The sequence below is a fragment of the Rhineura floridana genome, chromosome 2, assembly GCF_030035675.1.
Source record: "Rhineura floridana isolate rRhiFlo1 chromosome 2, rRhiFlo1.hap2, whole genome shotgun sequence".
NCBI lineage: Eukaryota > Metazoa > Chordata > Lepidosauria > Squamata > Rhineuridae > Rhineura > Rhineura floridana.
Genome location: NC_084481.1, coordinates 92,569,185 through 92,595,157, shown reverse-complemented (window position 1 = coordinate 92,595,157; position 25,973 = coordinate 92,569,185). Strand labels below are relative to the sequence as shown.

Sequence of the window (25,973 nt, the reverse complement as noted above, 5' to 3'; positions counted from 1 at the left end):
CTCTCTCTCTCTCTCAGGCCTCTCTCTCTGGCCTCTCAAGCCTCTGTCTCTCAGGCCTCTCTCTCTCCCTGTCTCTCAGGCCTCTCTCTCTCTCTGTATCTCAGGCCTCTCTCTCTCTCTCTCTCTCAGGCCTCTCTCTCTCTCTCTCTCAGGCCTCTCTCTCTCTCTCTCTCTCTCTCTCAGGCCTCTCTCTCTCTCTCAGGCCTCTCTCTCTCTCTGGCCTCTCAGGCCTCTCTCTCTCTCTGGCCTCTCAAGCCTCTCAGGCCTCTCTCTCTGGCCTCTCAAGCCTCTCTCTCTCTCTCAGGCCTCTCTCTCTCTCTCAGGCCTCTCTCTCTCTCTCTCAGGCCTCTCTCTCTGGCCTCTCAAGCCTCTCTTCTCTCAGGCCTCTCTCTCTCTCTCAGGCCTCTCTCTCTCTCTCTCTCAGGCCTCTCTCTCTCTCAGGCCTCTCTCTCAGGCCTCTCAAGCCTCTCTCTCTCTCTGGCCTCTCAAGCCTCTCTCTCTCTCTGGCCTCTCTTCTCTCAGGCCTCTCTCTCTCTCTCTCTCTCTCTCAGGCCTCTCTCTCTCTCTCTCTCTCTCTCTCTGGCCTCTCTCTCTGGCCTCTCAAGCCTCTCTCTCTCTCTCTCAGGGCTCTCTTCTCTCAGGGCTCTCTCTCTCAGGCCTCTCTCTCTCTCTCTCTCTGGCCTCTCTCTCTCTCTCTGGCCTCTCTCTCTGGCCTCTCAAGCCTCTCTCTCTCTCTCTCTCTCTCTCAGGGCTCTCTTCTCTCAGGCCTCTCTCTCTCTCTCTCTCTCTGGCCTCTCTCTCTGGCCTCTCAAGCCTCTCTCTCTCTCTCTCTCAGGGCTCTCTTCTCTCAGGCCTCTCTCTCTCTCTCTCTCTCTCTGGCCTCTCAGGCCTCTCTCTCTCTCTCTGGCCTCTCAGGCCTCTCTCTCTCTCTCTGGCCTCTCTCTCTCTCTGGCCTCTCAGGCCTCTCTCTCTCTCTCTCTCTGGCTTCTCAGGCCTCTCTCTCTCTCTCTCTCTCTCTCTCTCTCTCTGGCTTCTCAGGCCTCTCTCTCTCTCTCTCTCTCTGGCCTCTCAAGCCTCTCTCTCTCTCTCAGGCCTCTCTTCTCTCAGGCCTCTCTCTCTCTCTCAGGCCTCTCTCTCTCTCTCTCTCTCTCTCAGGCCTCTCTCTCTCTCTCTCTCAGGCCTCCCCCCCCTCTCTCAGGCCTCTCTCTCTCTCTCTCTCTCTCTCTCTGCAATCAGCCGCAGTCCAACCTGCTCCAGCTCCTGCAACCCAGCAGCCTTCTGCTTCCAAACGAGATTCCAAACTGCTCTATCGGCCACGATGCAAACCGCAGCCAGAAATGCCCATCGCGGCCGCTCCTCCCACCCAGCAGCCATGCGTGTCAATCACGCATGCGTGCCTGAGGGGGACGTCCAAAAGCCGGAGATCAGCCTCTTCACACCAAATATGGCCGGAGGCCGGAGACGGCCCACTTTTGCTGGAGACTCTGGCAGAAAACCGGAGACCTGGCAACCCTATTGTAGAGGGAGCCTGGCGGAGATCATGTGGAAGGGAGTTCCATAGGGTGGGGGCCACAATTGAAAAAGCCCTTTCTCTAGTCCTCACCAGTCTAGCTGTTTGACTGGTGGGATAGAGAGAAGGTCTTTTGAGGTCGACCTTCCCTACTCATTAATTCATTCACACCTACAATAGTGATGTATAGACCTAAAGTGTTTCCTTTCCTTTCCATCATTCCTTTGAGATGGAATGGTAAAATTAGTACTTGAAAGATCCTCGCACTGTTGATGCAGGGGATCTAATCCAGGTTAATGACTGCTAATACAGGTTAAGCCTTCCTCCTCTAAACAAGCCTGCCCTAGGCCTGACCTTCTGGCTCATTGACAAGGAGAAGCAGCCCTGTACTGTCTGCCTAATCCATCAGACCAGTCTGGCAGTGCTTTGTATCTGTGCAGTGGCTCTTCAGGGGAACCATTGTTCTACCTAATCCACCAAGGTTAGTACAAGAATCAGTGCTTTTGAAATGTAGGGAGACAGATATTATATTTAAGTATTGGATACATGGAACAATCTGTCCAGGATGATAATGAAATTGCCTTCCAAAACAATGGACAACTATTGCGTGGGGGGTGGGATACTTGACATATAGGATGTTCTGCCTCGGTGAAGAAAGGGGTTGAGGGAGATGTTCCACTGGATCCACAAGATTGCTAGTGGCAGCCAGAAGTTCAATTCTAATGACCAGCAGGGAAAGTAACAATTTTTCAAAACACCATTAGCTGCACAAGGAGTCAAAGAATGCCTCTTTCGAAATGACGCCAGGCTGAGGCTTGTACTAGGATGCAACATCAGTGTCAGGAGTTGAAAGAGAGGGATTGCTACAGATACACCTTGCCCATTGCTATTAACTTTGTGAAGCTTTTTTGACAGGCACCAGATAAAAAGCAAAGTACTTGGTTTACTATTTATATTAAACAGAATGCTCTGATAATCGTGGGAGACTGGAATGCAAAAGTAGAGAACAGAGAAGAACTAGAAATTGTGGGAAAATGGGGCTTAGGAGATAGAAATGAAGCAGGAGAGAGACTTATTGAATTCTGTGAAGGCAATAATTTGTTTCTTGCAAACACATTTTTTGAGCAACCGAAAAGACGACTGTACACGTGGACATCATCAAATGGTCAATATAGGAATCAAATTGATTATATAATTGGTAGCAGAAGATGGAGAAGTTCCATACTTTCTGTGAAAACAAGACCAGGAGCTGATTGCGGTACAGATAATGAACTGGTCATATCAAAAATCAGAGTAAAGCTAAAAAAGAAGAACAAAGCAATCATAATGCCAAAATACAATCTAAATAACATCTCAGAAGAATGTAAAGATCAAATAAGGAACAAATTTGAGGCTTTAAACTTAGTTGACAGAGAACCAGAATAACCATGAAGTCAGAGACATTATCAGGGAAGAATGCAAAAAGACAATACCTCTAGTTAAAAAGAGAGAAAGACCACAGTGGATGACTGAAGAAACTCTTAAAATGGTTAAAGAGAGAAGGAAAGCAAAAGCAAAAGATAGAAACACAGTTAGAACCCTAAATGCAACAATACAGCAACTAGTACATAGGGACAAAGAGAACTACTACAATAATTATTGTACAGGAATAGAAGAGGATAATAAAAAAGGTAGAACAAGAACCCTATTCCAAAAGATGATAGAAATCAAAGGGAAATTTAAACCAAGAGTAGGGATGTTAAATAATCAACAGGGGAACACACTGACTGACCGAGATAAAATAAAAAGAAGATGGAAGCAATACACTGAAGAATTATATGAATTATATAAAAGAGAGTGCAAGGATGACAGATTCATTCATGGAGAAACTGAGTGAAGAAGAACCAGAAATTTTAGAATGTGAGGTCAAAGCTGCTCTTAAAATACTTGGAACAAACAAATAACCAGGAATAGATGGCAAACCAATGGAGTTGCTACAAGTTACTGAGACAGAATCTATCCAAATTTTGATGAAAATTTGTCAACAAATATGGAAAAGAAAACAATGGCCCACAGACTGGAAGCGTTCAATATACATCCCAGTTCCAAAGAAAGGGGATCCCAGGGAATGCAGTAATTAATGAACTATTGCCTTAATATCCCATGCAAATAAAGTAATGCTCAAGATTCTACAACAAAGGCTCTTACCATATACGGAGTGAGAAATGCTAGATGTCCAAGCTGGATTTAGAAAGGGAAGAGGTACCAGAGATCATATCGCAAACATACGTTGGATAGTGGAACGGACCAAGGAATTTCAGAAGAAAATCACCCTGTGCTTTATAGATTACAGCAAAGCCTTTGATCGTGTAGATCACGAAAAACTATGGAATGCTTTAAAAGAAATGGGGGTGCCACAGCATCTGATTGTCCTGATACGCAACCTATACTCTGGACAAGAGGCTACTGTAAGGACAGAATATGGAGAAACTGATTGGTTCCCAATAGAAAAGGGTGTGAGACAGGGATGTATTTTATCACCCTATTTGTTTAATCTATACGCAGAACATATCATACGGAAAGCGGGTTTGGATCAAGATGAAGGAGGTGTGAAAACTGGAGGAATATCAATAATTTAAGATATGCAGACGATACTATACTACTAGCAGAAACTGGTAATTATCTGAAACAAATGCTGATGAAAGTTAAAGAGGAAAGTGCAAAAGCAGAACTACAACTGAACATCAAGAAGACTAAAGTAATGACAATAGAATATTTATGTAACTTTAATGTTGACAATGAGGACACTGAACGTGTCAAGGATTATACCTTGGCACAGTCATTAACCAAACTGGAGACAATAGTCAAGAAATCAGAAGAAGGCTAGGCCTAGGAAGGGCAGCTATGAAAGAACTAGAAAAGGTCCTCAAATGCAAAGATGTATCACTGAACACCAAAGTCAGGATCATTCAGACCATGGCATTCCCGATCTCTGTGTACGGATGTGAAAGTTGGACAGTGAAAAAAGTGGATAAGAATCCACTCATTTGAAATGTGGTGTTGGAGAAGAGCTTTGCCCATACCATGTACTGTGAAAAAGACAAATAACAAGAACAAACTAAACCAGAACTATCACTAGAAGCTAAAATGATGAAATTGAGGTTATCATACTTTGGACATATAATGAGAAGACATGATTCACTAGAAAAGACTTGGAAAAAGACTGGGAGAAATGCTGGGAAAAACAAAAGGCAGTAGAAAAAGAGGAAGGCCAAACAAAAGATGGATTGATTCCATAAAGGAAGTCACAGACTTGAACTTACAATATCTGAACAGGGTGGTTTACAACAGATGCTATTGGAGTCACTGATTCATAGGGTCACCATAAGTCGTAATTGACTTGAAGGCACATAACACACACATGTTATGTGTATATATAACACACTTATTTACTCTGTGGAGCAGGAAATTTCACCTTGTTTGCTGCTAGAACAATGGTTGACTGCTCTATCCAGCCAAAATGTGTGGCTCTCTTTCACATTTAAACCATATTATTTCCCCCAAAGAATCCTGGGAGCTGTATTTTTTCAAGGATGCTGAAATTTCTAGCTTTGTGAGGTGTAGACTATTTATTTATTATTATTTATATATTTATTTATAATTTAATTGATATCCTGCCCTTCCTCCCAGTAGGAGCCCAGGGTGGCAAACAAAAGCAGTAAAAACACTTTAAAACATAATAAAAACAGTCCTTGAAATACATTAAAATAAAACAACTTTAAAAACATTCTTTAAAAAAGCTTTTAAAACATCTTAGATAAAAAGGGTTAAAGGAAACATATTGTTTGGGAGGGGAGGTTTTTAAAAAAATATTAAAGCAATTCCAACACAGACACAGACTGGGATAGGTCTTAACTTAAAAGGCTTGTTGAAAGAGGAAAGTCTTCAAGAGGTGCCAAAAAGATAACAGAGACTACAGTTCCCAGGATTCTTTTGGGGAAATCCTGTGCTTGTATAGTATATATGTAGCCTCAAAGCTGCTTTGAAGCAGGGAACGGGGGGGGGAGAACTGTGTGTTTGTGTATGCATAATTTTAACGTGTTTGATATGTGTGTAATGACGCCATGGCCACTGGCCAGGGTTAGCGTAATAAGATCTATATTTCACAGGAGCATCACCATGAAAATCCCTGTCAAAGAGGGATCTAACAATGGTGATCAGGTCTGGCAGCAACTGATGGGATCCCAGCTGAGTCCATCACTATACTAACACCTACCCTGCTTCCCCTCCACATGCACACGCTTGGTGGCTGGGACTGAGCTGCCATTTAAATTTCCTCTAGTGCCCTAGATGCAGTATTATTACAGGGTATTAAAATGGTGTCTCAGACCTAGCTGCCTGGCACTTATTTATTTATTTTATAGCCTGCACTTCCTCCCAGAAGGAGCCCAGAGTGGCAAACAAACACTCCAAAAGCACTCTAAAACATCTTAAAACAAAACATCTTAAACCAAAATATCTTAAAAAACATCTTAAAAAGCAATTCCAACACAGATGCAGACTGGGATAAGGTCTCTACTTAAAAGGCTTGTTGAAAGAGGAAGGTCTTTAATAGACACTGAAAAGATAACACAGATGATGGCTGTCTAATATTTAAGGGGAGGGAATTCCAAAGTGTAGGTGCTACAACACTAAAGATCCTCTTCGTATGTTCTGTGGAACAGACCTCCTGATAAGATGGTATCTGCAGGAGGAGCTCCCCTGCAGAGCGCAGTGATCGACTGGGTATATAAGGGGTAAGAGAATGTTTTAGGTATCCTGGTCCCAAGCTGTATAGGGCTTTGTACACCAAAACCAGAACCTTGAACTTGACCCGGTAGCTAATGGGTAGCCAGTGCAGTTCTTTTGGCAGCTGGGTGATATGTTGGCGATACCCTGCCCATGAGCAGTTACACTGCCACATTTTGCATCAGCTGCAGCTTCCGGACCAACCTCAAGGACAGCCCCACATAGAGCGCATTAAAGTTATCCAGCCTGGAGGTTACCAGTGCATAGACCACAGTGGTCAGGCTATTCCAGTCCAGAAATGACCACAGCTGTCTTACCAGCCGAAGCTGGTAAAAGACACTCCTAGCCACCAAGGTCGCCTGGGCCTCTAGCGACAAGGATGGATCCAGTAGCACCCCCAGACTATGAACCTGCTGTTTCATCCAAAGCAGGCAATTGACCAATTATCTGAACTTGGGAACCACCAACCCGCCGCACCTCCATCTTGCTAGGATTCAGACTCAGTTTATTGGCCCTCATCCAGTCCACCACCAAGTGCAGGCACTGGTCAAAGGGTTGCACAGCCTCTCTCAATTCAGATGTTACAGTGAAATAGAGCTGGGTGTCATCAGCTTGCTGCTGACACCTTGCCCCAAATCTCCTGATGAGCACTCTCAAGGGCTTCATATAAATGTTAAACAGCATTGGGCACAAGGTGGTACCCTGCAACACCACAGTGCCACGGGGCAGAAAGACAATCACTCAATGCTGTTTTCTGAAAACTGCCCTGGAAATAGGATCAGAACCACTGTAAAATAGTGCTGCCTATACCCATCTCATCATGTCTGCCCAGAAGGATATCAAAAGCCACTTAGATCAAGTAAGAATAACAGAGTTCATTCATCAGGGCGACCAAGGCCTATTCACTCCCATAGATCTGATCAATGTTTCTGCTGCCTGTCTCTACCAGCACACTACTGGCAGGTAACCCTACTGGGGTTCAGTGGCAAGAGGGCATTCTGCAGAGAGCCTCCTCAAACCTGTGGCCTGTCTTTTAAGGTAGTGGTAGAGGTTTGTTCCTGTTGCAGGTTTTGGACTGGAGATCTGAGAGGGAGGATGGGGGGAAGCCTGGGATATCTATCAAATGCAAATTAATTTAACAAAGCAGTAATTCTCCTGAATATTAACAAACTAGGCATATGGTAAAGCAGCCGTAATAGGATTTCTTAGAACTGGTCTGGAAACAATTGTAACAGTAGGAGAAGTGTCCCCACTTTCTTACTATGCTGAGTATTTTTCTCCCTTAAAAGTATTTTGACCTCCTCCCTCTCCCTCCCTCCCAGGGCCAATTTTTTCACAGGATGCTCCCTATGGGACTTGAAGGGCTGAATATAGAGAGTGATGAAAGGAAGCTTTGGCTCCCACCAGCTCCATTCAAGGAGGCCCTCCATTCTGGCTTCATCTGTGAAGTCTTTCCTGGAACACGCTGTGGGGATTGCACCCACTTGCTGAAGCTATCCCTTGCTGACAGAATTGTGATAGATGCCTTGCCAGAGAAAAGACTCTTCATGGTCTTTAAAAACAAAAATTCACTACAGCTGCAGTCCTATATATACGCTTACTTGGAAGTAAGTTTCATTGAACTTGGTGGGATTGTCATGCAAGTAGGCATGCGATAGGGTTGTACTGTGCAGCTGTTCTTTGAGATTAGGTGTCCTTTGAACAGTTGTACTTTCAAGCTCAGTGTAATGGGCTGGAGAGTGAGAGGAGGTGGGGGAGAGGAAGACGTGCCCCTGCCTGGTTGCTGTGAATGACCTTTTGTTATTCCCTCCACACCATAATAGCTTATGTTCATTGCAGGAGCTCTGATTTGGGAAACAGTTCTGGAGGACTTCTCCAAGGGGTGACAGCACTGACCTGCTACCCGCTTCTTAGGGAAGCTCCTGCCTGGGAGGCTCTGCCTTGGACAGGATGGGACCTTTGTTCCCCAGCACCATTCCCCAGCAGCCAGCCCCCTTGGAGCACACAGGAAATGGTTTCAAAACCACTAGGTGGGTTGCAAAGGGATAATGGCTCCAGCCTATTAGTGCTCTGTAATTTGGTGCTAATTTCCTTTATTACAGTGTTCCCACACTGCAGGGGATGGTGCTTTGTGCTTGCAGTATGTGTGGGGTGTGTGTGGCTGATCTTGCCATTGAATCTGTGCAAGCAGGAGGGCTAGCAGTCAGCGAAGTGGCACCAGCTTACTCTGCAGGCTGGTACCCATGTGCCTGCTGGGCCCCTTTTGCTTCTACAAGAGGCACAAGGGAGCTTGCTTGGCAAAGGAAACTCATGCTGCAGCTGTGCTTGGTCAAGGGATGGATTTGGGGCAGCTGACCTGGCAGTGGCACTGGGAGAACTCACAGCTGCCAGGTTTAGAGCAACACCCATTAAGGGCATAACTTGCCTTGCTGGATAAGATCAAAGGTCCATCTAGACCAGTCCTTTGTCACCAGCCAGGTTCTCCCTGGAAAGCTTCTGAAGGTCCAAGCCATCCCATGTTCTTTGCTCCCAGCATCTGATCATCAGGGCCATACTGCCCTTAAACATGGAGCTTCTGGTTAATCTATTTTTGAAAGCACTGATTTCTCAGGTTGTTAGGTATAAGTGAAGGTGACCTATTGTACAGCCCCACACTTTCCCCCATCAGACTTGTGCCCTCCCCTAATAACTGTTTGCTATGATTAGCCAGCAGCAACAAGGTCAGGATGGGTGGACAAAAGCCCTGAAGACTATGCAAACTTAAAACAAAGGATCTGTGCACTAGTGCAGTTAGATAATTTCAGACTTTGGCCGTAATAATATCACACTAAAAGGGGGCTCTTTTAGGTGGTAATCTGTGCTATAACTTCACTTATTTCAAAATGTGGTAAACAGAGTGCATAATAATAGGCTGTTATTTATTTTTTTTAAATCAATTTTTAAAATTTAAATCAGTGTTTGTTTTTTAAAAACTATGTACTAATGCTGTGTACACACTAACCCACTTACAGCAGATAAATGTACTTTTTCTCACTCTGGAATTGTTCATGTTCCTTCTCAACATGCTGCTTTCAATCTAGACTGATTCTCCATCCTATCCACAAGGGTGGGTGTGATTACTTGATACATGTTTGAAAACCCTCCCCTTGATTATAGGTTGTGCACACTTTTTCTGCCCTGTGCATGCTCCAGATGAATGGAGAAGGAAGTGGTGATTGCAATCTTGGTATACGCCCACCCACAATGTCATTGGGCAGGTGTGGATACACCCCATTGCTGGGGCAACCTACATCTGTTTTCAAATGGATACACTGTGGGATAACACAGAATCAATCTGCAGTGAGCTTTTATTTTTGGAATGAAACCAGTTTCTCAAGAAGCCTTTTCAGGGACAAAAATAAGCAATAGATCTAGATTGTGTATGAACTATATAGAAAAAAAGTACTCAGTCTCCATTGATTGTAGAATAAAATGCCATGTGTACGTAGCCTTAATTTATCTCAAATAATAAACAGGTTAAATATTAAGTAATGTGGATATAAGCATATTAGTCCACCCTTGTATTTAAGAAGTAGCCTGGTAGCTATTGGAGACCAGGATTTCCATGCAGATGACTGAGTGGGCTGGTATCCAGCATAGAAATGCAGCTGTCAGTCCCTCCTTTTGCCAATACCAAGTGGGCCATTAATTTTACAGGCCAGTAGCCTTTGGGGAGTTATTTGTAAGTCTGTGTTAGCCCTACAGTTAATCTCTAAATTGAATCAATGCCTTCTACTGAGATCAGATAACCTGAGATAAAGGAGGCTTTTCTGTGTAAAGGAAGAACCAGTCTGATAATTTCTCAGATATGAATATTTGCACTCCACCTATCAAAGATGTTTCATCTTCACCTGATGAAAATCAAATGCTGTTGTCTCCCTCCCGCAATAACAGTCAGCCCTGCTTTGACCTATCAAAGGTGCTTTGTTTTTCTTTGCTTGCTTGTGTGTGTGTGTGTGTGTGTGTGGGTATGGGTAAGGGTAAGGGTGGGCCCAGTAAAGCAGAAAGGAGCAACACTGGAAAGAAAAGTGGAAGACAAGGTGGTGCAGTGGTTAGGTTCCTACATTACCATAGTGGTCCTACACTCACTTGAGAAAGATCGCCACTGAAAGCAAGGAGACTTCTGAGTAAATAGGGATTGCGCTGTTAACCTTGCAGACTGTCATGGATGCTGGTCATAAGAAAGACCCTGTATGGGAAGAGTGTAAAGATATTCCTGTATAGGTAAAATAGGGAAATCATGTAAAATGTATAAAGTGTGATTAAAAGATGTAAGGCTTGGTTGTAAGGATGAAGAAACAGTGTAAATATTTTTTAAAGTCCTATTTAGTTGTAAATCAGCATGGCTTAGTTGGACCATTGTTTAGGAACATGTGAAGAAATATCAGTGGGAAGCTTGATTTAAATCAATGGTTTAATGGATCTTTTTCTTTCTGATTTATATCAATCCACTCTGAGGGCAAGCCACCCCTACTTTGGGGGCCTGCAGCTCATTCTGCTGAATGGGGTCCTAGACTACTGCCTTAAAGGCACCACTACATCAGTGTTGTGGTGTTGGAACACACACTGAAGACACTGATTTGTTCAGGGCAATAATGAGAAATCTCAATTCAGCAATCACTGGTGACCCTGTAGTCATGTTGTATGTGTGTGACAGAGAGAGAGAGAGGAAAAGAGAGATGTGTGTTTAAATGTTCCCCTGTGTAAATAAAGTAAAACCAAACCACACGACTACTCCCCACACATGGAAAACTAAGCTACCAGAATGGAGTAGGATTGGCTGAAACCCTTTTCCCTGACATGCTAACTTTCAGTTTGCAGGAAGCTTTTTGTTTTTGCTTTTACATGGGAGAACATTCAAGTAAATGTGTGATTCCTCCTTCTGTAATATAAAGTGACAATTGCCTGAAAACTTTACAGGCTGCACTTAATGCTGGTTCTGGATATTAGGAACAACTCACAGTAAACAAGAAGTAAAGCACTAATCAGCAAATGGCTGGTTGTCTGGTCTAGGAGTAGAAGAGAATGAATGTAGATTCTGTGCTGTTTGTGTGAACAGAAGTCAGGATAGCTCAGTTTGATTTGCTGAAAGTTGTATCCAATGGAAACAGGACTTTTAGTACCAAAAGCACAGCTGCACATTGGCTAATAATATACAGAATAAGCAAAGGCTCATTTTCCCCCCTCTGTACATGTACTTGCCTGACAATGTACTGTAATAATATCCTACACACAAGAGCAGCCTGCATATACATACATGGAGCAGGACTGCACAACTTGTGACCTGCCAAGCCCAACACAATCCATCAAAGCTGTACTATGGCCTGCTAGGAGCTTGATAACAGTTGTTTTTGCCACCTGCCTGCAAGAACTGGGTGGCTATCAAAACACCTGGTAGGTAACTGGCAGGTAGACTGAGTTTGGCTTGGTGAGTCCCAAATTGTTCCAACCTTATATACAGTGCCTTGCAAAAGTAATCAGACCCCTCACCAATGCTCTCATATTACTGAATTACAAATGGTAGATTGTAATTTCGTTCTGTATGATATTTTATTTTGAAAGACTGAAATTCAAAATCAATTATTGTAAGGTGATATTGATTTTATGTTGGGAAAGGTTTGTAAGAAATACAAAAAACTGAAACATGTTGCTTGCATATGTATTCCAACTCCTGTGCTATGGAAGCTCCCAGTTTACACAGATGAAAGAAATTGCCCTATCTGGGACACAGTTACTTTACCATTGTCTCCACCTATGAACCATTAAAGTTGCTGTCACATTGTTAGGATAAGAACCCCACTGTTGAAGGCTCATTAGTCATGCTGTGGATCTGAAGGAAAATGAAGACCACAGAGCATTCTACAGAAGTGAGAGATAATGTAATACAAATGCATAGATTAGGAAAAGGGTACAAGTTAATATCCAAGTGTTTGGATATCCCAGTGAGCACAGTTGGATCAATAATCAGGATGTGGAAACTGCATCACACAACCCAGCCACTGCCAAGAAAAGGCCTTCCCCCCAAACTCACGGTCAAACAAGGAGACTTGTGAGAGAAGCCACAGAGAGGCCAACAATCACTTGGAAGGAGCTACAGAGTTCAGTGGCTGGGAGTGGAGTAATCGTGCACCAGTCAACCATATCAAGAACTCTGCATAACACTGGCCTGTATGGGAGGGTGGCAAGAAAGAAGCTGTGACTCAAGAAGTACCATCTGAAAGCATGTCTGGAGTTTGCCAGACAGCATGAGAGTGCCCCAGCTGTGATATGGGAAAAGGTTTTGTCACCAGCTGAGACCAAGATAGAGTTTTTTGGCCAAAACGCAAAGTGCTATGTGTGGCACAAACCTAACACTGCCCATGCCTCAAGATACACATCCCTACTGTGAAGTATGGTGGTGGCAGCATCATACTGTGGGGATGCTTCTCATCAGCAGGGACTGGGCATCTTACTAAAATTGAAGGAAGAATGGATGGAGCAAAATACAGGGAAATACTGCAAGAGAACCTGCTTCAGTCCACTAAAAAACTGAAACGTGAGAGGAAATTCACTTTCTAGCAGGACAGCGATCCCAAAACTGGAGTAGCTCAAGAACAAAAAGGTGAATGTCCTATAGTGGCCCAGTCAAAGTCCTGATCTCAGTCCCATTGAGAATCTGTGGCTCTCTTTGAAAATTGTGGTCCGTAAGCGACATCCAACCAACCTGAACAACCTGGAGCAAACCTGCAAAGAAGAATGGGCCAAATCCCTCTGACACTGTGTGCAAAGTTAGTACATACCTACCCCAAAAGGCTTAAAGCTGTTATTGCAGTGAAAGGTGGCTTTACCAAATATTAATGTGTGGGGTTGAATACTTACGCAAGCAACATGTTTCAGTTTTTTATGTTTCTTACAAACATTTCTCAACATAAAACCAATGTCACCTTACAATAATTGATTTTGTGTTTCAAAATAAAATAACATACAGAACAGAATTACAATGTACCATTTGTAATTCAGTAATATGAGAGCGTTGGTGAGGGGTCTGAGAACTTTGCAAGGCACGGTATAAAGTTGGAAAGACCCTGACAGTTTTCTAATACTACTTCTGTTATGGCAGAATCTGAAACCCATTAAAATGCATCCCACACTCCCTGATATTAACACTTTTTTGCTTGCAAATAGAGCAGAAAAGGCGGCCATAAGTACAGGCCAGTAGCAAAAGAGCTGTTCTATATGCCCTTATGCCACCCATTGAGGTATGGCATGCTGAGAGATGGTGTCTTGTCAAGCACCCATCCAAGTAGGTTTCATAGCTGGGCAGAGGTTTGCAGCTGGGCTTCCCAAATGCAGGATCTTATCCACCCTCATCTATTATTTCAAGAACAAACACAGGTAGGATTGCCGCTGTTTTTCCTGGCATTGTGCTTGGAACAGCTGCAAGGCGGACATAAATTCATCAGGAGCAGCTGAGTTTTTGCATGTCATCATGCGCCAGTTAAGGGCAAAAAAGCTGATGTAGACTCACCATTTCTAGGAACTGGCCCAAAGACTATATTCCAGATGCCGGAGAGGGCAGGGCTCTTGCCCATTTAATAGTTATGTAGAAGAGGGTATTTTGTTCTCTTCTGCATCTGGCCACCATAGGGTGGTGTCTGGGCTAGGTGGCATCAGTTTACTTAGTTAGACCCAGCTCTCCCACACTACCACCCTGTGGCCACCAATTAGGAAGATGGGGTTTCCCAGACTAGAGGCAGTCACCTCTCCCCTGGTTGGAACATGCTTGCCTGATGGTTCGGAGGGTACAAGCACACTCACTGCTGCTAAAAGGCCTCAGTACAAGTAATGGTCAGGTGGTCAAAATCATGCTCCCTCCAGAACTTAGAGGGAGGTGGCATGCTCTGGGCTAGCTACATTCAAACAATGATTGGGTTTCTCTCTCTAGCGTTGAAGGTAGTTGTGTGTGCATGGATACCAGAAGGGAATGCCAAATTGGACTGTTCCTGTCTCCACATAGCACCAACCACCATGTTCACACACTGGCTTTTTCACGGGCAGAAACAATGCAAGAGCACTTAGAGTTGGAAGGGGCCTATAAGGCCATCAAGTCCAACCCCCTGCTCAATGCAGGAATCCAAATCAAAGTATTCCCGACAGATGGCTGTCCAGCTGCCTCTTGAATGCCTCCAGTGTCGGAGAGCCCACTACCTCTCTAGGTAATTGGTTCCATTGTCGTACGGCTCTAACAGTTAGGAAGTTTTTCCTGATATCCAGTCAAAATCCGGCTTCCTGTAAATTGAGCCCATTATTCCGTGTCCTGCACTCTGGGATGATCGAGAAGAGATCCCGGCCCTCCTCTATGTGACAACCTTTCATGTACTTGAAGAGTGCCCTCAGTCTTCTCTTCTCCAGGCTAAATATGCCCAGTTCTTTCTGTCTCTCCTCATAGGGCTTTGTTTCCAGTCCCCTGATCATCCTTGTTGCCCTCCTCTGAACTTGTTCCAGTTTGTCTGCATCCTTCTTGAAGTGCAGAGACCAGAACTGGATGCAGTATTGAAGACGAGGCCTAACCAGTGCTGAATAGAGGGGAACTAGTACTTCACACGATTTGGAAACTATACTTCTGTTAATGCAGCTTAATATAGCATTTGCCTGTTTTGCAGCCACATCACACTGTTGGCTCATATTCAGCTCATGATCAACGACAATTCCAAGATCTTTCTCACATGTCGTCTTGCTGAGCCAAGTATCCCCCATCTTATAACTGTGCATTTGGTTTCTTTTTCCTAAGTGTAGAACTTTGCATTTATCCCTATTGAATTTCATTCTGTTGTTTTCAGCCCAGTGTTCCAGCCTATCAAGGTCCCATTGAATTTTGTTTCTGTCTTCCACAGTAGCTATGCCCCCCAATTTTGTATCATCTGCAAATTTGATAAGCATGCTCTGTACCTCCTCATCCAAGTCGTTAATAAAAATGTTGAAGAGCACTGGGCCCAGGACTGAGCCCCGCGGTACCCCACTCGTTACTTCTGCCCAGTTTAAGAAGGAACCATTGATAAGCACTCTTTGAGTACGATTCTGGAGCCAACTGTGGATCTACCTGATAGTTGTTCCATCCAGCTCACATTTAGCTACCTTACTAATGAGAATATCATGGGGCACTTTGTCAAAAGCTTTTGCTGAAGTCGAGATATATTATGTCCACAGCATTCCCACAGTCTATAAGGGAGGTTACCTGATCAAAAAATGAGATAAGATTAGTTTGGCAGGATTTGTTCCTCATAAATCCATGTTGGCTCCTAGTAATCACTGCATTGCTTTGAAGGTGCTTACAGATTGACTGCTTTATAATCTGCTCCAGAGTTTTTCCAGGGATTGATGTTAGGCTGACTGGTCTGTAGTTCCCCGGTTCCTCCTCCTTGCCCTTTTTGAAGATAGGGACAACATTAGCTCTCCTCCAGTCATCCGGTACTTCACCAGTTCTCATGCAGGGAATCACACTTTGAGTGCTTATTCCCTTATTGCTTATTGCTTATTGCTGCTCCACGAGCTAGAGGGAGCCCCAGCTGACGAAGCGTCAAGGCGAGTTAAGCAGCAGAGCGAGTTCGGCAGCAGGGCGAGGAGGCCAGGGCCCCCCACTCTCCCCGTCTGTTCCCTGACCTCAACTAAACCGCAGTCTCCAACCCACTGACGTAATAAACCTTAAACAAAACTATGCAGGTAAGAAGCCAGCAGGGGTGTGGGGGCTTTCCAGTGTTTTGCACCGCCTGCAGCATGTACGACTATCTGCCTGTTGGACAGAAGTCGTGGGTGTGCTCTCGGTGCAATGAGCTCCTGGCTCTCCGGGAACGACTTCATTTCCTTGAGGCCAAGGTGGCGGACCTGGAAAAGCTGAGAGAGGCAGAGAGGTGTGTGGAGGAGGCCTTCAGGGACGTTATAGCTGTGTCCCACTCCAAGGATGATAGCTCTCCTGCTATCATGGAGAACGATGGTCTCGGGGAAGGAGAGCATCCAGCTGAGGAAGAGGGAAACGATCCCTTAGAAGGGACCCATTCCTTGGGGGATGAGCAGCCATCCTCTCGTGCCGAGGATATATCTCCAGGGGGTGGAGGGATCCTTGTAGTGGGTGATTCGATCATTAGGAACATAGACAGTGGGGTGTGTGATGGGCGTGTAGACCGCAAGGTGTTTTGCCTGCCTGGTGCGAAGGTTGCGGATATCGCCCGTCGTTTAGATAGTTTGGTAGACAGTGCTGGGAAGGAGTCAGTGGTCGTGGTGCACGTTGGCACCAACAACATGGGGAAATGCAGCCGTGAGTTCCTGGAAGCAAAATTTAGGTTGCTAGGTAGGATGCTGAAAGCCAGGACCTCCAAGGTGGCTTTCTCTGAAATGCTACCAGTTCCACGCGCAGGACCAGCCAGACAGGCCCAGCTTCGCAGTCTCAATGCGTGGATGAGACGATGGTGTCGGGTGGAAGGGTTCGGATTTATTAGGCACTGGGGAACATTTTGGGACAAGCCGGGCCTGTACAAAAGGGACGGGCTCCACTTGAACCAGAATGGAACCAGACTGCTGGCACTTAAAATTAAAAAGGTAGCAGAGCAGCTTTTAAACTGACTGAGGGGGGAAACCCGACAGGAGCTGAGAAAGGTCCGGTTTGGAATAAACCTCCCGCCTGGGATAAAAACCAAAGAAATGATGAAATTTTAAAAGGGGTAGGCCTAGAAGTAGGCATTGTGAGAGCAGGGGCACAGGATATAAATTCAGAAGAGCAAAATTACCACAGGCCTAACCACAAGTGCTAAAGACACTTGAAGAGAGACACTGCTTACAAGTGCCTGTACGCTAATACTAGGAGCCTCTGAACCAAGATGGGAGAACTGGAGTGCTTGGTCTTAGAGAAGAGCATTGATATAGTGAGCATAACGGAGACCTGGTGGAATGGAGAAAACCAGTGGGATACGGTTATCCCTGGATATAAACTATATCGGAAGGACAGGGAAGGACGTATTGGTGGCGGAGTCGCTCTATACGTGAAAGAAGGCATTGAATCCAGCAAGCTCGAAACCCCAAAAGAGGCAGACTCCTCCACAGAATCGTTGTGGGTGGTGATACCGTGCCCCAGGAGGGACTTAATACTGGGAACGATCTATCGTCCCCCTGATCAAAATGCTCAGGGAGACCTGGAGATGAGATATGAAATTGAGGAAGCATCCAAACTAGGAAATGTGGTAGTAATGGGTGACCAACTACCCGGACATAGACTGGCTGCATATGTGTTCCAGTCATGACAAAGAAGCAAAGTTTCTAGATATTCTAAATGACTATTCCCTAGATCAGTTGGTCATGGAACCGACCAGAGGGACGGCAACCCTGGACTTAATCCTCAGTGGGGACCGGGACCTGGTGCGAGATGTAAGTGTTGTTGAACCGATTGGGAGCAGTGACCACAGTGCTATTAAATTAAACATACATGTAACTGGCCAATTGCCAAGAAAATCCAACACGGTCACATTTGACTTCAAAAGAGGAAACTTCACAAAAATGAGGGGATTGGTAAAAAGAAAGCTGAAAAACAAAGTCCAGAGGGTCACATCACTCGAAAATGCTTGGAAGTTGTTTAAAAACACTATATTAGAAGCTCAACTGGAGTGCATACCGCAGATCAGAAAAGGTACTGCCAGGGCCAAGAAGATACCAGCATGGTTAACGAGCAAAGTCAAGGAAGCTCTTAGAGGCAAAAAGTCTTCCTTCAGAAAATGGAAGTCTTGTCCAAATGAAGAAAATAAAATGAACACAAACTCTGGCAAAAGAAATGCAAGAAGACAATAAGGGATGCTAAAAAAGAATTTGAGGAGCACATTGCTAAGAACATAAAAACCAACAACAAAAAATTCTATAAATACATTCAAAGCAGGAGACCATCTAGGGAGACGATTGGACCCTTGGATGATAAGGGAGTCAAAGGTGTACTAAAGAACGGTAAGGAGATTGCAGAGAAGCTAAATGAATTCTTTGCATCTGTCTTCACAGTGGAAGATATAGGGCAGATCCCTGAACCTGAACTAACATTTGCAGGAAGGGATTCTGAGGAACTAAGACAAATAGTGGTAACGAGAGAGGAAGTTCTAAGCTTAATGGACAATATAAAAACTGACAAATCACCGGGCCCGGATGGCATCCACCCGAGAGTTCTCAAAGAACTCAAAGGTGAAATTGCTGATCTGCTAACTAAAATATGTAACTTGTCCCTCGGGTCCTCCTCCGTGCCTGACGACTGGAAAGTGGCAAATGTAACGCCAATCTTCAAAAAGGGATCCAGAGGGGATCCCGGAAATTACAGGCCAGTTAGCTTAACTTCTGTCCCTGGAAAACTGGTAGAAAGTATGATTAAAGCTAGCTTAACTAAGCACATAGAAGAACAAGCCTTGCTGAAGCAGAGCCAGCATGGCTTCTGCAAGGGAAAGTCCTGTCTCAGTAACCTATTAGAATTCTTTGAGAGTGTCAACAAGCATATAGATAGAGGTGATCCAGTGGACATAGTGTACTTAGACTTTCAAAAAGCGTTTGACAAGGTACCTCACCAAAGGCTTCTGAGGAAGCTTAGCAGTCATGGAATAAGAGGAGAGGTCCTCTTGTGGATAAGAAATTGGTTAAGAAGCAGAAAGCAGAGAGTAGGAATAAACGGACAGTTCTCCCAATGGAGGGCTGTAGAAAGTGGAGTCCCTCAAGGATCGGTATTGGGACCTGTACTTTTCAACTTGTTCATTAATGACCTAGAATTAGGAGTGAGCAGTGAAGTGGCCAAGTTTGCTGACGACACTAAATTGTTCAGGGTTGTTAAAACAAAAAGGGATTGCGAAGAGCTCCAAAAAGACCTCTCCAAACTGAGTGAATGGGCGGAAAAATGGCAAATGCAATTCAATATAAACAAGTGTAAAATTATGCATATTGGAGCAAAAAATCTTAATTTCACATATACGCTCATGGGGTCTGAACTGGCGGTGACCGACCAGGAGAGAGACCTTGGGGTTGTAGTGGACAGCACGATGAAAATGTCGACCCAGTGTGCGGCAGCTGTGAAAAAGGCAAATTCCATGCTAGCGATAATTAGGAAAGGTATTGAAAATAAAACAGCCGATATCATCATGCCGTTGTATAAATCTATGGTGCGGCCGCATTTGGAATACTGTGAACAGTTCTGGTCGCCTCATCTCAGAAAGGATATTCTAGAGTTGGAAAAGGTTCAGAAGAGGGCAACCAGAATGATCAAGGGGATGGAGCGACTCCCTTACGAGGAAAGGTTGCAGCATTTGGGGCTTTTTAGTTTAGAGAAAAGGCGGGTCAGAGGAGACATGATAGAAGTGTATAAAATTATGCATGGCATTGAGAAAGTGGATAGAGAAAAGTTCTTCTCCCTCTCTCATAATACTAGAACTCGTGGACATTCAAAGAAGCTGAATGTTGGAAGATTCAGGACAGACAAAAGGAAGTACTTCTTTACTCAGCGCATAGTTAAACTATGGAATTTGCTCCCACAAGATGCAGTAATGGCCACCAGCTTGGACGGCTTTAAAAGAAGATTAGACAAATTCATGGAGGACAGGGCTATCAATGGCTACTAGCCATGATGGCTGTGCTCTGCCACCCTAGTTAGAGGCAGCATGCTTCTGAAAACCAGTTGCCGGAAGCCTCAGGAGGGGAGAGTGTTCTTGCACTCGGGTCCTGCTTGCGGGCTTCCCCCAGGCACCTGGTTGGCCACTGTGAGAACAGGATGCTGGACTACATGGGCCACTGGCCTGATCCAGCAGTCTCTTCTTATGTTCTTATGTTCCCAAGTAGTTCATCTTTATGGTTAGTGTTGACTTGGCTCTCTTTATACCATAGCTGTTGTTGAGCCTCTTCCCTCTTTGTATTCTTTCAACCCTTCTCCTTTCAATATACCTAGACCTTCCAAGGATACACACAAGGTCAAATAAAGTTAACTTAATCTTCAGTGCATCAGTCTGCATTAGGGTTGCCAGGTTCAGGGCCAGAGACTGATCCTGTATCTTTAGGAGAAGAGAAAGTCAGTCAAGTGCAGGCGTTCTTGCAACACTGTAATGGGAAAAACCACAAGGTGGAATTCTCTCTACCCCCTGCACAACTTTTAAAGATACAGAAGACCTCTTGGAGGCTGGGCCTGACTGACTTTCTCTTCTCCTAAAGATATAGGATCAGTTTCAGACCTTGAGCCTGGCATCCCTAGTCTGCATACCAATCAAATCTCTGAAACCTCTGAAGTGTTGCACAACACCCTAAGTTCTCTGGCTGGGCAGCTCCAGAAGGTAGTTCTTCGGGAACATTGATGAGCTCTGTGGGTTCTCCAGTAACGGGTCTCATGAAGCTCCATTCTGTCCCCCCTGTTGTTTAACATCTCCATGAAATCATTGAGTGAAGTTGTACGGAGTTTTGGAGTCTGTTGTTATCAGTATGCTGATGACACACGGCTCTATTTCTCCTTTCCATCTTCTGCAGGTGAGGCAGTAAATGTGTGAATCAGTGCTTGGTTGTGATAGTGGACTGGATGAGGGCCAATAAACTGAAGCTTAATCCAGACAGGACTGAGATGCTGTTGGTGGGTGGTTCCTCTGACCACATGAGTGGTCTGCTCTAGATGGGGTCACATTCCTGCTGAAGGAGGGGGTTTGTAGTTTAGGGGTTGTCTTGGATCTATTGCCGTCACTTGAGGCACTGGTGCCTTCCATCAGCTTAGGCTTATCCTATCTGCAACCCTATCTAGATAGGGATAACCTGGCTACAGTAATCAATGCTATGGTAACCTCAAAGTTGGATTATTGTCATGCGCTTTAAGTGGGGCTGCCTTTGAAAATGGTTTGGAAGCTTCAATTAGTGCAGAATCTGGCTGCCTGATTGCTGTCAGGTTCAAGGCGCACAGATAATATAATACCAATACTAATCCTGTTCTAGTTACACCAGCTGCCTATATGCTTCTGAATCCGATTCAAAGTGCAGGTTTTGACCTATAAAGCTCTTTACAGCTCAGGACCACAATGTCTTCTGGAATGCCTCTCCCAATATGAACCTACCAGGACCCTTAGATCTTCCTCTCCAGGTCCCCTCTCTGAGGGAGGCTTGGAGGGTGGTGACAAAGGAGAGGGCCATATCAGTTGTCACTCCCCAGCTGTGGAATATACTCCCCAGTGAGGTCCACCTGGCGCCTTCATTGACATCTTTTCAGCACCAGGTAAAGACTTACCTTTTTTCCCAGGAATTTGATAGACTTAGATTATGATGTCTGTTATTAGTATGCTGCCAAAGCTTCCTGTGGCTGTGTGGGGGATGTTGCTGTTTGATAGTTCTGTTTTTATAGTTTAATATTTTTGTTTTTGTTTTTAAAAGTGCTGTAAGTCACATGGAGACCTTCGGGTATTAGTTGCTCATTACATCCAATAAATACTACTACTAATAATAATATCAGCCCCAAGTCTTCTACAGACCAGTGCCAAACCACCCACCTTAGATGCTCCCATACATAACATAAGATGGAAGAGACATGCCAACACTATGGCCAGACACTCTAGCTCAGGAATAGGGAGCCTATGATCCTCTATATATTATTGGACTCCAACTCTCATCAGTCCTGCCACCATGGCCTTCCCTGTTTTAGCTGGTGATATTTTCCTCTGATAAATCACAACTTCTGAAAGGTTTTTTTAGGGAATACCTTTTGAAGCCTCAGGTCAGGTAACAGGCAGGTGGGCAAATGGATCCTCCTTCCAGATCCTAGAGGGGGCAGAGGCTAGGCTGACCCTGGGTGGACTATATTCGAGGAGTAAGGAGGCTGTGCTCCTTTGCACTGGAGGGAGATATTTTCTGATGGTTATCCAGATCATATTATCTATTTCAAATTTGCACAATTCTCTTCACTGTGTTTTCTCTCACTTCAGGCCTCTTGTATGTACTCTCAAATAGCTCCATGGTCTTGCTCCACTATATCAGTCTTCTCTTTTTTCTCTATACTGTATACACCTCCCTAGACTCTTCTTTCTACAGGTGCCAGTCTTTTAATTAATCCTAAATTTCTGCTGTCCATTCCCTTCATGCATCCCATTTCCTGATCACTGGAATACCCTTCCACCTGACGTCTCTCTCTCTTTCTCCCCCCTTAATTTTCCTTCCTAATGTGTCTTGTTTTGCAGATGATAAACTGCGGATAGGGCCTGTTTTAATAACAACAATCATTCAGTCCAGACAGAGTTTCAGATCAAGTGAAACTCAGAATAAACACAGTGGCAAAAGTTAAGGTTTGGGTAACCAAATCAGGATATGGAAACTTGCATTCTGGAGTCCAAAATTAAAAACAAACTCCAAAGCCTCTACTGTGGGCTTTGTCAATGCAATTGCTGACTACTCAAAAGTAACAACAACACCCTTTCCATTTGGGGGGTGAGGAATGATTTCACATTGTGGTGTTCATATTTGCAGCTTAATTTTTTTTTAAATGTGTATTTTAGCTTTAGTTTTTTTCCTGCAGAAATCATGAAAGTCAGCTTTTATACTTCTTGCCTTTGTAGTTGCAGAAAGAAACCTTACTACACTGTGACCTTTGCAGCCAGCCTCCAAGATCAAGTGGAGAGGGGGGGGGGGTATAAAAGGCAACATTTTTGAAACAAACAGGTCTCGTGATATGAATATTATCTCTAAATGTAAGGCACTGATGCTTTTTGGAACATCAGCTTCATCTTTCATCCTCACCCTACAGACAAGCTGCTGGCAGCCATGTTATCCCTGTCCACAGGTTGCTTCATGTAACCAGGTACAACTGCTGCAATCATACAGTGTTGCACAAGCTATCCTCATCCCACCCTTTCATAAACACCATACCAACTGAGAACAGTTTGGATCTATTTGTATGGAATCTTGGGAAGGGCAAGTGCAACACACCTATATCCCACATGAGAGGCCCAATGACCTCTCCTCTGTCCATCATAGGTGATGATGATGATTTTATTCTCTTATTGAAATCCAGGTATACATTAACACAGTAACATTCTCCTGTCTTGGTTCACTAGTATCACTGAGAACAGCTTTAGTGTTTGTTCCAAGCTAGGTTAGAATTACATGTGGATGTCAGCGTAGTACACCTGTGCTTAAAGTTGTACTGGCTGCCAGTTAGTTACCGAGTCAGGTGTTTCGATTGGTAGTGGCTTGAGTCCAGTTTTCTTAAGGCAGGAGTGGGGAACTTTTGACCCTCTAGATGTTGCTGATGTACAGCTCCCATCGGACCCAACCAGCATGGCCAATGGTCAGAGGTGATGGGAGTTGCAGTTGAGCAACATCTGGAGAGCCAAAGGTTTCCCACACCTGTCTTAAGGAATTGCCTTATGCCATATGTGCCTATTTGATCGTTTCAATCTGTGGACCATGCACTTTTACAAGTACCACACAATGTTTATTCCACAGATGTAAAGAGTCGATCCTTAAGTATGGCAGTGCCTATGCTCTGGGACTCCTTGCCTTATTGATATTAAAAAGGTGCCTTCACTATGCTGTTTTAGATGCCTGCTTAAATTTTTTCTGTTTCAGCAAGTATATCCAGACACATGATTTAATTACATTTGTTTTAAATGTTGTATTGATTTTATCTTTGTCTTTAATTATGGTTTTGGTTTTGTATATTTGTTTTTATTGGTTTATGCATTTTATTAATTTTTTTACATATAATTGGACTTGTACATCAGTTGAAGATTTTTTTTTTACCAAGAGGTTTATAAATTTTATACATGAATGAATGAATGAATGAATGAATGAATGAATGAATGAATGAATGAATGAATATGGGTACTTCCATGAGTTGAAAGTGCTTACTCTCTTGTTCTCTAAACCCAGAAAATTGGACTGCTTTTGCATTCAAAAAATGTGCATGGAGAAAACAGACAGTTTCAACTCTGCAGTGGCTCCTTTTTGCACAGCAATAGGAACAAGCCACTGGAGAACCCTTTGTGTAGCCACTTGCTTCAGCTGGGCAGAACTGCACAAAGAGCCATTTGCCCCAGTAGCATTAGGTGCATCCAAAGGATGGCAAAGCAAGGTGAACTAGAAAGAAATGCTAGGCTCTCCGCTGCAGTTGCAGAGCCATAGAAAGTGTTAGCTGAATTCTACTAACCAGTGTCTGCTTGTGCCCCTCGCAGGTGGTGATGGACAACATGCGGAGGAAATGCAAGTGCCATGGCACCTCAGGGAGTTGCCAGCTGAAGACATGCTGGCAAGTGACACCCGAGTTCCGGCTGGTTGGCTCACTGCTGAAAGAGCGCTTCTATGGGGCCATGCTGATCCGGCCCCACAACAGGAACACGGGGCAAATGGAACTGGGTCATGCCCACCAGAGGCGCCGGGCTGGCATTGGTGACCTCATCTACTTTGAGAAATCACCAGACTTCTGTGAGAAGGAACCTGCCCTGGACTCTATGGGTACACAAGGGCGCTTATGCAACAAGACCAGCCCAGGCATGGACAACTGTGAGAGCCTGTGCTGTGGACGGGGACACAACATCCTGCGGCAGACACGCAGTGAACGCTGCAACTGCAAGTTCCACTGGTGCTGTTTTGTGGCTTGTGAGGAATGCCGGCTCACAGAGTGGGTCAGTGTCTGCAAATGATAGCTGTCACCCCACCAGACACTTCAGAAACTCCACAGTTTTGGCTTTGCAGGATGGAGCCCTGCAAAAGCAGGAGGCATTGTTTGGGCGGCATAGCACATTGGTGTTTCACATCTCCTTGGCACTTCCACTCCTCCTGTCTGACTTGTGCATGAGCAATCAGTTCCAAGGGGTACAATCGTACAGACATGATATGTGGGCCTTGCACCTCTGAAGCACAAAGAGTTGCACACCGGTGGGCTGGCTGGAATTTCTGACATTAACTCCAGTTGCTTCCAACCATTAGCATCTTCAGCTGTGGTTCTAAGGTCCATGAGCCACCTGTGCAGGTTCCTCACGCAGAAGCTCACTCAGCTTCCACATGCCCCCTCCCGCACCACCACCACAATGATGTTTCTTTCAGATCCCACCTGGCGGCAGAAAACCCTGCAAAACAAAATACCTGCTTTTTTAAAAAAAACCCTGGGTTGAAACTGCTGCATTGCACGTTGTGACAAATTCAAGACCTTTTTTGGTTGCCATTAGTACATTTGTTTTTCAGGGGAGAAAAAAGTAAAATGCAGAGTTTGTTTCAAAGAAATGTTTCTAACAAGAGACTGAAGGGTGGGGGCACAGAGGTCTCTGTCTCTAGTGTCCCATACAGGCACCATAGGCATTTAGTAGGGCAGTTACTGTGGCTGGTAAGTTATTTTATTATTGTGAGAATAAAAGTGAATCAGATATGGCAGTGTGTGTGTGAAGGTGTAATGCTAGAGGCATATAATTTTTTGGGTGATGTGTTTCCTTGGCTTTGTACAGCATCTCACAACAGCTCACATGTAGGTGCTTTGATTTAATCAGAAGTTGCAGAATGAAACCACGGGGAAGAGGGCTCCATGTGGGCCCTGTGGATGGAAGCATCCTAAGTGTCTCCATCTGAAGCTCAGCAGTCAAGGTCCATCACTAGAGCCATAAGAGATCAACACCGACACTCATTCATTGCCGCCCTGGGCTCCTGCTGGGAGGAGGGGCGGGAT

General features: G+C 44.6%; 1 protein-coding gene across 1 annotated transcript in view; it reads left to right on the top strand.

Annotated features, from left to right (window-relative positions):
- WNT10A (Wnt family member 10A) overlaps window positions 1-25,673 on the top strand; it is a 92,241-nt gene extending 66,568 nt beyond the window's left edge. The window contains exon 4 of the mRNA XM_061609339.1: window positions 24,490-25,673. Within this exon, the coding sequence (XP_061465323.1) occupies window positions 24,490-24,957 (468 nt within the window). The 3' untranslated portion in view covers window positions 24,958-25,673. The remainder of the gene's footprint in view (window positions 1-24,489) is intronic.
- Window positions 25,674-25,973: the final 300 nt, after the last annotated feature.